The sequence below is a fragment of the Colletes latitarsis genome, chromosome 11, assembly GCF_051014445.1.
Source record: "Colletes latitarsis isolate SP2378_abdomen chromosome 11, iyColLati1, whole genome shotgun sequence".
NCBI classification, from domain to species: Eukaryota; Metazoa; Arthropoda; class Insecta; order Hymenoptera; family Colletidae; genus Colletes; species Colletes latitarsis.
The window spans coordinates 24652412-24663112 of NC_135144.1; the positions used below are offsets into that span (position 1 = coordinate 24652412).

The 10701-nt window shown below is 32.5% G+C and overlaps 2 protein-coding genes across 7 annotated transcripts; one reads left to right on the forward strand and one right to left on the reverse strand.

Moving 5' to 3' along the window:
• Window positions 1–30: 30 nt before the first annotated feature.
• LOC143347816 (uncharacterized) lies at window positions 31–7291 on the reverse strand. Its single transcript, XM_076777372.1, has 5 exons — window positions 6806–7291; window positions 6457–6578; window positions 6175–6327; window positions 5748–6106; window positions 31–5059 (listed from the first exon to the last, which is right to left on the reverse strand). The coding sequence occupies exons 2-5, from the start codon at window positions 6575–6577 to the stop codon at window positions 1523–1525; spliced, it is 4170 nt and encodes a 1389-aa protein (XP_076633487.1). The 5' UTR covers window position 6578; window positions 6806–7291; the 3' UTR covers window positions 31–1522.
• Window positions 7292–7960: 669 nt separating this feature from the next.
• LOC143347839 (uncharacterized) lies at window positions 7961–10639 on the forward strand. Of its 6 annotated transcripts, XM_076777413.1 has the most exons (6): window positions 7962–8163; window positions 8340–8484; window positions 8823–8984; window positions 9070–9168; window positions 9238–9591; window positions 9686–10639. In XM_076777413.1, the coding sequence occupies exons 3-6, from the start codon at window positions 8850–8852 to the stop codon at window positions 9941–9943; spliced, it is 846 nt and encodes a 281-aa protein (XP_076633528.1). In that variant the 5' UTR covers window positions 7962–8163; window positions 8340–8484; window positions 8823–8849; the 3' UTR covers window positions 9944–10639. The 6 variants fall into 6 exon arrangements, with proteins under 6 accessions (XP_076633530.1, XP_076633528.1, XP_076633527.1 ...); XM_076777415.1 differs by lacking the exon at window positions 8340–8484 and having other exon boundaries at window positions 7961–8163; XM_076777412.1 differs by lacking the exon at window positions 7962–8163 and having other exon boundaries at window positions 8171–8484.
• Window positions 10640–10701: the final 62 nt, after the last annotated feature.

The following is a 10701-nucleotide window of genomic DNA, read 5'->3' on the forward strand; positions in this document are numbered from 1 at the left end:
TTTTGCATATATATGTAATGGTAAAATCTTATACAAATAACAGACTGTATAAAGTATAATCAACTATATTTTCATAATTAAAACATTCCCTACTTTCACGTAGTATTATTACTGTATTGATAACGCGCGCACGCGCGCATGTGGGAGCATATGTGCGCGCGCACTCGAGCATACGCACACACTTGCATAAATTCGAAAACAATCGACGATCAACGTTTTGATAAATAAAACAAATACCGAAAACTTTATTTGAACAGCTTCGGTTAAAATGATATTGAAATTTTCTCCGCACAGAAATTATACATGCACACATTCCACTTGTCGGTCACTCACTCAGGTACACCTTGTATACAAAAAGAGCCTCGCGCGCGCACACAACTAATAACTTATTAAAAATACACCGTTTCTTTCTCTACGATCAGACCTTTCTAAAAATTGCTTTCTCGTATTAGACAAAAAAATACTATCATTACGTTCTTAATCCCTAAAAATATGCATGTTAAATTATATTAATAATCGATCATTTTTTGTTAATATCTACTACATGATATAGATTTTCTTTCAATCATTATACATTATTTACAAGTAAATGTATCTAAAAAAAAAGATCGTCGAATATTAAAACTTCTCTATATATTAACTATTTCTTTCTTTCCGGCGCGTAGCAAAATCAATAGTGAATTTTCTTTTTTTTATTCATGCGTGCTGTTTCAATAATTCGGTGCGTTATAATACATCGATAATGTTAACTAATTAAGCTGGAAAGAGAGAAATCACCGTAATACTTTTTTTCGTTTTGTAAATTTTTTAACAACGATCTCTTTTGATCGATTCGTTCAACGTTATTTCATATATAAGATTATTGTGATAAGGCCTCGGATATTTTGCTGCAGAACTATAAATTGCTTTCCGTGTAAAAAAAAAAAGTCATAAAAACAAAAAGACAATTGACAGTAAGCAAAGACAAAATCTTGTGACTAAAACTATTTGGAAGATTATTTAATTCTCGAGGCTTTGGTTTCATATCCGGTTAACTAAGATGAATCAACGAATGGACAATAAAAATTTGTTCGAAATGATTCATTATAAATACTGTAAACTAGCAGTTTTTGCGAAATTATTGTTATAAAATGATTGTATACTATTAATGTTCATATTGTATCGTATCGATTCGGAATAACGAATTTTCCTTAAATAATCTTTACAGAGTCCTTATGTCACAGACAACTTCGATCGTAATTACTCGTTTCTTCCGTCTCTTCTGTTTAAATCAAGCGTATACACGTTGCATTTTTAATCACTACGATTTTCAATCGTAAAGCAATGTATTAATCACACCGTCGTCGAAATGTGTTTAATGTTTTGTGATTAAAAAATCGTAACAATTAAGCAAACAATATGCAGTTGCCTTTTGGACTCGGTAAAATGTTGTCAATGATAGAATATAATAATAGACTATAATAACAAAAGCTTTCGAATTTTACAAAAATGTACACGTCAAATGATTTTTTTAACACTAAAATTACGCTTCCGTTTTACTAATTTGAGCTTCAGATCTTTTACCATACTCGTCGGGTTTCTCGCACTCTTTATGTTTGGATTCCTCTTGTTGTTTATTAATTTTCTCCGGTACTTGATGCATCATTTTTATTTGATTCTGTTCCTTATGCTGTTCCGTAAGCTTTTCCGCCGGTGTTTCTTCATTATTTTTATTGGCGAAACTTCCATTTGTCTGAGATTTCTCTTTTCTTTTATTTACACTGTCGCAACTTTCGTCGGATTGCTTCTTTTCTAAATTCTGCCCCTTCGAACTATAGGAATTTACTTCTTCGCATCTCGTGGACGCTTTATCCAACTGTTCCTTGCTCTGATCGTACCCAGTTCCTGGTTGAGACGTTTCCGTCTTGGTTTTCGAAGCGGCCATTATTGCATTCTTAACTTGTCCAACGTTCGACATCGAAGGAAATGCGATCGATTTAGAATTTCGTGTTATTTCTGTGGGCGTTTTAACAGTTTCCGAGTTACAAAAGTTCCCAGTTTTGGACAAATTGAATACGCTGAGACCTTCTTGCGACGCATTCTCCAGAAGAAGCAAGTTACTAGCTTCAAGAGACGTTGTTCCGACTATTTGTGTCTCGGATTTGGTTATCCCGTAAGATGTAGGCGAGATTGCTGTTAAGGAGGTAGTTTTTGGTGACTTAGGCGTAGAGTAAGTGCTTGGTGGTATTCTCTGAACTGTCGGAGGTTGAGAAACTGGATTAAAGCCAGTAGTTTGTGGAATATAACTGGATCGCTGGTACAACTTATTAATCGAAGGAGGTAAACTACTGTGAAAGGCACTAGGAGATGGTATTCCGATCGGTGAACGAATCAAGGGGTTTGGAAATCTGGGGGCGTCCGGGTACGGGGGTGGAAAATGAGGATAAATTAATCTGGGATTCATGTTGGGTGTCGGGGATGGTATAAAAGGACTTGTTGAAAGCATATTTACCGGAGAATTTTTTGGAGATATCGGCGAACCAGTATTTCTGCAAATATCTCTCGAGAATGAGGAATTTGTATAATTTCTAGCACTGGGAGAATACGGAGGTGGCGAAACAATGGGCGAATTAATTGTCGATACAATCGGAGATAGAGTTTTAGGATCTATCTTCATCATACTTAAATTCCCATTTTTCGAACTGGTAGAAGTGTTCGAGATCGTCGTCGGTGCCATTGTCGACTGTTCTTTTTCTTTACTCTCGTTGCCAATTCCATAGAGCGGTTTCACTCCGGACGCGGGATTACCTAAATATCTCGGCATATTTCTCATCTTGAATATCTTTGCAGGTTTCGACTGTATCGATTTTCTCTCGGACAACGCAGTTTGATGTAATTGGCTTTGCGTCTCTTTGTTCTGATTTTTAACTGCCACGTAATTGTTTTTAGAAAGCGTAGGATTCCAGCACCTCGGAGGATCGCGAAGAGTCTTGTAACCTACTGCTTGACTCTGTTTTTTAGAAATAGAAGAAGGAACTTTTTGTATCGAATGCGATGTTGCCGTTGGAGAAGTAGATACCAGCGAAGTAGCTCTAAGGCTATCTTTAACGTTCGAATAAACACTTTTACTTTCCGTTGTAATTGCATTGCTGCCAGGAGCATAAACGGGCACATTTGAAATATTTGTATGGTGCTGTTGTTTATTAGCAGAATCAACCGCAATCGATAACGAGGTGCATTTCCTCCCAATTTTTAACAAATCTGGAATGTCGCATTTACTTCTTACTTCTATTTTGTTCTTCTCTTTGGAATTTTCTCCAATTTTAGCACAGATATCGTTAATTTTCGAACCGGAAGCTCCGATTTTTGCACAAATATCGTTTAAATTCGAACCTTTCGTGATCAATTCGTTTTTACGAATCGTCGGCTTCATTAAAGAAATCGGAATAGCGTCCGGACAGGGAGGCACAGAATATGCGGCAGTTACTTCCAAGTTTGTTCTTAACGGCGATTCTCTCGAAGTGTTTATCCCTGAGTTCAGGTAACTATTCTTTAAAGAAGAAGAGATGCTCATCGGAGGCATAATAAATGCTGTAGGATTGTCTGGTACCGTGGATATGGTTACAGTATTTTCTGGAGCAGTGGTGGTGGATAATTTTTGTGTTGCCGATGTTGCTAAATTTTTAAGAGAATTCTTTAACATTGTACTATTCACTAAATCTTGAACCGTATATGGAAATATAGGCGTAGTCTGACTTATCGCCGACGTAGAAGTGGAGTTAATCCCGTTACCAACGCTTACAGTGAAATCAAGAGATGGAAGATTTTTATTTGTTAACGTATCGATCTGCGTGTACGGTGATTTTTGAAGAATTGTATTTGTTTGCTCACCGATTACTTGAGACGACTCCGCGGATGTCTGATCCGATGAATACGGTTCCTTCTCCGATGTATTTTGCTCTTGAACCGAAGATCGATGCTGGTCAATTGATTGCACATTTTTCACGCTGAATTTCGTTTCTCTTGACTTACAACTAATAGCGGTGGTTAGATGCATCGAAGCGACAGGCTCTGCAATTTCTTCTGATTCGGTCGTCGATTTTTGCGACATTACTTTCGTAGAGCAGGGAATTAATGATTTGTTTCCGCAACTATTTGATATGGCCTGTGTTTTCGAAGTATCAAAAGAGTTTTTTGGGTCCACAGATTTCGAGGCTTGAATCGTTTTCGTGTCCGTTTTCTTAGACAATTGTGGCGCAATTTTTTTATCTTTTATAGTTTTTTTTGACGAAGTACTACTACTATTTATCTGTCCAATTTTCGGCTGAAATTGTAACTTCACGCTTAGAGCATTAATTTTTGATCCCATATTTACAAGCTTAATTTCGTTTTTCGGGCACTGTTTAACAGATTCTCCGTTCTTTTCTGCAACAATAATACTATTATTATTTTTTGATGATTCCTTTTTATCTTTATCGTCGGTGACATTGCCTATGGTTTCGCCCCCAGCCGTGCTTTGTGTTGTTTCGCGAAATTGCACATTAGTATATAAAGCTACTTTATCTGCAACATTATTATTATCTAATTGATCTTTTGGTTCTTCTTCACTTTTAGACATCACAATATTTTCTGCCTCTTTTGTTAAAATTTGTTTACCATCGGTTTGATTAGAGTTCTTTTTATCATCAAGTTCGCTTAATTTAGGAGAAATATTACAATCATCGACGATTTGTCTATTTAAATGATCATTTTTTTTAGTAATCTCAGGTGCATTATTTTCACTAGCATTTTCCTTAATTATCAATGCATTTATTGTTTCAACGCTCGTTACGGGTTCATTTACTCTTGCGTTTTTCTTAAATTCTTGATCTGATATATCTGTAATACTCATTATACCGGTTTCAGAAATTTTTAATTGAACCTCTTTCCATTCCCTTTTTATAGGTTCTTCTTCTTTTGATTCGATAGGATCAATTCCAGCATAAAATAGAGATGTTTTGTAATTGACATTGTCTTCTGAAAGTTTTATTCGTTTAGGAGAAGATTCAAATATTCTGTAACTTAAATGCAATGGCACTTTCTGAAACAAATAGGGCAAAATGCTCGTAAAATTTAGATTTTTTAATTTTTGAATAAATTCTACAGAATAACCCAAAATTAGTGATATAAGGTCTAGAAGATTCTATCGTTCGAAATGAGACAAAAATCAAGAACGATAAATTTACATCAGAGGCTTTCCTTTGGAGAAAAATACATTCGAAAATTTATTTGGATCCTTACTTTCTACTAAACCCTCTAAACCCTCTATCTTAATGTTTGAACAAATTAAAATGCAAAATATGATGCAAGAAGCTCAACATAATTTAACTTGCAGAATACGACTTTATATATGCGAAAATGATCGATATTTTGAACAATATTTCAATTAGAATAAACTGAAGAAGCAATAAACTAAATTCGATAAAAACTAAAATGTTTAATTATTAGTATCGCTAATTACATTCATTGTATACATTTACACTAGATAGTGTCCAACATTGTGTCCTATACAAAAACAATCATGATTGTCGTCTATGGTGGAATCAATAACGACAGCCATCAGGTAGATGCACATGTACTAGACGGATTTTTGAATGCTTTTCTTCCAAAACTAGGTCTAATTTCGTAATTCTTGATTTTCGTCTTATTTTAAGTCATAGGAATCTCTCTGACCTTATTTGTACCATTAATTTTGGATCACTCTGTATATCAGAATTTGTAATATTTACCCGCCTCCAATGATAAATATACATCACATCCATCAATGTATAATTACTGCACAGAGGTTCTTCCTTATACATTACATCTACCCTGTGTGCATCAGTTAGTCCATACTTAGCTCGTATAAGCTTTTGTAGATGAAAAATCGTTACTGCAGCAGGGCAACGAAGATACCGTTTCAAAAAAGGCTTCACAGCAATTTCCTTAACGTCTCTAGATGGTCTAAAATACTCCAACGATAAACTCAGAGATTCGTCCGGTGAATATATATGTGATTCAATTGGTTCCCCTCTTGCTTCTGGAGATGTTGTTTGTGTACATGTTTCAGGATGTTTGAAATAAAACTCCCTTCGACATCGCATCTCGTCTGCATATATAAAATAGTTCAATCAATTATCTACATTTCATGTTTCTTTGGTTAATTACAGAACTTACTTTGATAACATCCAGGTACCAGTTTATACACAATGTCCTGCAAAGTGTGATCTGGACGAATATTGAGTAGTGGCTTACTTTTGTGTACTTGTACCTCGCATATCGGGCAATACTTATTGTTCTTCAGATACTTGACAATACAGCTCCTGCAAACTGTAATACAATGTTAATAGCCAGTTACGCGAAAATGCTTGAATTGTTGCTCGATTCTTTTGCAACAATGAAATTTAATCATTCACGATAAACAAAAGGCTTAAGGGAACATAAAAAATATACACGTACATGAATGCAAGCACTCTATAATGGTAGTGGCATCGATAAAATATCCACCACATAATTTGCATGTCAGTTGATCATTAAGTTTTGACAATCTTAGGCGATGCCCTCCACTCTGACCCGACATTCTATCAAAAGAAAATTAATTGTTATACACTCATCTATTTGTTATTTAATCATAACTATCACAGTTGAGTCCAACAATATGACAGATTAATAATATTACACGTTTGGAGGACTCATTGTTACTAAAATAAAATGATATTGTCAAATGCTATCGAATAAATTTTACGTTGAATAGATTACACTAAAATAAATACAAATGTCACGATCGTGGCGAAACTAGCAAACTTACGTGGCGAACGACGCGAAAACTGTTAGTTTTATTTAGTAATCGCCATTTGATAAAAAGTCAGGAAAGTTGGGTCGGAACTCTAGGCGAGATTTCACGAATCCTCATAACGAGAACATTTATTAAAATAAAGGAGCTGACTCAAATCCGTCGTAAACAATTTCTTCTTCAGGCACAGAATGTTGTCGGATTCGACGACTTTTCCAAATTTGAGTCAATTAGTTCATTGTAAAATAGGCCACGGTGCCAGGAAAAACTGCGAGGACGACAGCAAAACAAAATGGTGGATAAACAATCATCTCAATGACGTTTCCAAAAACATGGGTTTCATTCGAAATGTTCTCGATCGCTATATCTTACGAAAATGCGCTGAAAAATCAGACAAATATTTTTAATGTAGAAAATAACAACGAATTTTATTTACAACAGAAAATATATCGAATGGTACAATTATTAAAGATTGTTATTTTCGACAGATGAGCGATATCATTTATCGATATCACTACTTAACTACATCGTTAAATTCAGAGATGGCACTATTATTGTAAATTTCGTGCAGTACGTACAACGATACGCAGAGCATTTCATTCTCGTATGACGTCGTCCATAATTAATTACAATTCAAATTATACCGCCAAAATAATGGATTGAGAAAACTAATAAATTTATTTGTAATTTAAACTTTCTTATTTTTCTGTTCTTTTTTCTCTAGAAACTGTTGTTGTCGTTCTAAAACTATTATAAATTACAAATGTAAAGTTACATAATTAGACTTATTAACATTCCATAATTCATTTGCATCATACGAAAAAAATGAGAAAAATATGCTCTTATAATTAAATATCTTTATTTCAAAAAAGATTACGAACTTAATATTTCCAGGATTTGTTTCCGACCATCATTATTCAATCACAATGAAATATTTCATATTTCAAAAATCATTTAAGTACTGTAAATTTGAAAAAATTCGATGAAAATAAATTTTTCACCTGTGTGATTGACGTAAAATCGCTCCAATGCGAATTCGCTGAAGGATCAGAAGGTTACGCCTAGTTATCTAGAGGGCGGTCACTCGCTAGGGATTTGTCGTAACGGATCACCATAGTAAAGCAAGAATTTCACTTCACACTTCACGCTTCACGGGCAGTGACTACCCGGCAGTTCGCACAGGTCCTCAGAGACAGTAAAATATATTTGGTTACACCGTATAATAAAAACGCATTATTTCCCCTATACTATTTAATTCCACAGAATCGACACTTTCCAATTTTTATTATGACATTGTTACATTTATACAATAAAAATCTATATCCGTAATATTAGTGTCGCCGAATTATGCAAAATCTGACCATATTGGTCGGGTGAGTACAAAGGGAAGTTTAATTCGCGGCCTAGAACAAATCATACGATAATTGCAGGACAATTTAAAAGAACGCTAGCATTGTATTCTCGGTTACATATCGCAAATATTAATTGCGTTACATCTGGAAATATTGTTCGTGACTTTCCCCTCTCATGATGTAAATTACTATTCCAGGGTGGATACCCAGAATGTAATTTGATTTTACTTTAACCGACATTCAAATCAATTAAGATTGCATGATCAAGACACACTTAAATATCTAGAAGAAAATTTGTTTTCTGTTTTTGTCAGCAAGATTAAAAGCGATCGCTCGTTATCCGTAAGAAAATTTACATATGTATATAACTAAATGAAAAATATTACTGATTGATAAATATCTCCTACATATATTCTGAATTAAATTTCAAACTCATTTGTATTCTATACAGAAATTAAATTTATATTTCGTATTTATTTATAAGATATAGAGTTCTAGATAAAATATACTATTTATGTATATTATAACTGAGGTGTTAAATTAGAATATGTATGAATACAATATTGAAGTACGACAAATTTTTATAAACGAGTGGTGTATAGTTAATTTGAAATTAATTTTTTTTAAGGTTATGTATGACTTGTACATATCCAAATTTGAATACAGATTTTTTATTTCAGATTTTTAAAAGTTTAATTTATATTATAATGAATATATATAGTGATATCGACAAAGTTACGCAAATACCTTACACAGATGTAAATTCATTGTTTGTATATCAAGGACAAATCAATTCATCTAACCGAAAATTGACTAAATCCAAACCTCCACGAAATGAGAATGTTAGTAATTACATTGGATTTTTAAATGTTCTTGTATTTATGACTAATTAATTTGACAAATAATTTGAAAATCATACATTTACAGTTATATGATTTTGATAATGCAACTGATATGGATAATCAAATGTACACTGACGAACCTTCAGAAGTAAATGAAATTGAGATTGTATCTGCTATTAAAGAGGTAAATGTAATGTATAAATTTAACAATTGCTGTAGAAGGTACGTATGAAAAAGTAATTTCAATTTACAGTTCAGTGGTACTGATTATACAAATGAAATGATTGAAAAAAATTTTAACGCAAAACAAAGTGCAGCTAGTTTAAATTCTAAGGAACCCTATGTAGATAACAATTTCTGTTTTGTTAAAACCAATTACAATAGTAATAATGTAAATGTAGAGGCTAGTGATAAGACATCTATGGCAGTGATTAAAATTGATGAACGGGAACATACTGAAACTGAGGCAAACATTTTAAAAAGGTATAAACTTAATAAAAATGCAGCATTTATAGGACTTTTAAAAACTAACAAAATATCACTAAGTGATTTACAAATACCAAATGATTCTAAGTATACAAAACATAATAGTGACACAAGCACACAAGTGAGTATAAATTGTGTCAAGGTATATGAATACTATAAATAGAAAGTCAAACAAATAAATTAAAATAAACAAAAATTTATATTGCATACAATAGAATGAAAGTGTTTCTCCAACAAGTGATTTAACTGAAGAAAAGTATAGTATGAAACTAGTTCCGTACCCAGAAGATCCAGAAGTTTTTGTACAACCTTTACAAGCATATGGACACTTAGATGAGAATAAATATAAAGACATAAATTTTTCAGTTCCACACTTAGGCAAAAAAAAGATAATCACACCAAGGCAGTATTATGTTGCATTGGATGACTCTAGTTTTGACTTTGTCAAAAGAGATGTAAAAAAAAAAACATAACTAATTCAGATAAATATAAGATTATAATGTTTTTTCAGGTACAATCATGGTTGTTTTTAATAAAGATAAGTATTTCAATTGGTAATTGTTGATTTTATTGTGCATAAATTTCTTTGAAATATTAAATTTAAAAAAAAATTCCATGCCGAGAGGTATACAAAGTTCATTTTTAATGTTATAATGTTTGAATAAATGTAACAAGTTCTTAAAATAAGCAAAATATGTCTTTTTAAAAAGAAGTAAATATCCAATGAAATGAATTATTTCGTATGCACATAGTAAAAATATACAAATATTAAATACAAATGTATTAGACTCATAATTGTAACAGATTATTTCGATCTATTTTTATGTAAAAATTGTATATTCCATTAATTTTCCACTACTAAAATGTGATAATGTATTTTAGAAATAATACATCATTTTTAAAATACTTAGGTTCGTTAAGAAATTGATTTTATTGTAATATTACTTCATAATATCCACCCTGTATATTAATTTATATTCAGCCTTACAGCCCTAAAACAGACTTTGTGTAGTTAAATTGTACATTTTTACCGTATTACTACCGAACTATATATTTCCTTAAATTATTCTATTATTTCTTTGTTACAAATTTTATTTGTTATTCGAAATAATTTTTGCCCAACACTGGTACTTGTGTATTAAATAGTTTTTACGAATAAATAATATAAAGTTTCTATTATTTCCACCATCATTATACCCATTATTATTAAAATTGTTATATTAAAAATCAG

Bases quoted from the DNA above. Each gene is read 5' to 3' on its own strand.
- LOC143347816 (XM_076777372.1), bottom strand. From the start codon at position 6,577: ATGTCGGGTCAGAGTGGAGGGCATCGCCTAAGATTGTCAAAACTTAAT. The intron at 6,328-6,456 runs GTACGTGTATAT...ATTGTATTACAG, and splicing joins TATAGAGTGCTTGCATTCAT to TTTGCAGGAGCTGTATTGTC. The intron at 5,060-5,747 runs GTAAATATTACA...TATTTGTTTCAG, and splicing joins ATATTTATCATTGGAGGCGG to AAAGTGCCATTGCATTTAAG.
- LOC143347839 (XM_076777411.1), top strand. From the start codon at position 8,690: ATGTATGAATACAATATTGAA. The intron at 8,711-8,822 runs GTACGACAAATT...TTTTTATTTCAG, and splicing joins TGTATGAATACAATATTGAA to ATTTTTAAAAGTTTAATTTA. The intron at 8,985-9,069 runs GTTAGTAATTAC...ATACATTTACAG, and splicing joins AACCTCCACGAAATGAGAAT to TTATATGATTTTGATAATGC.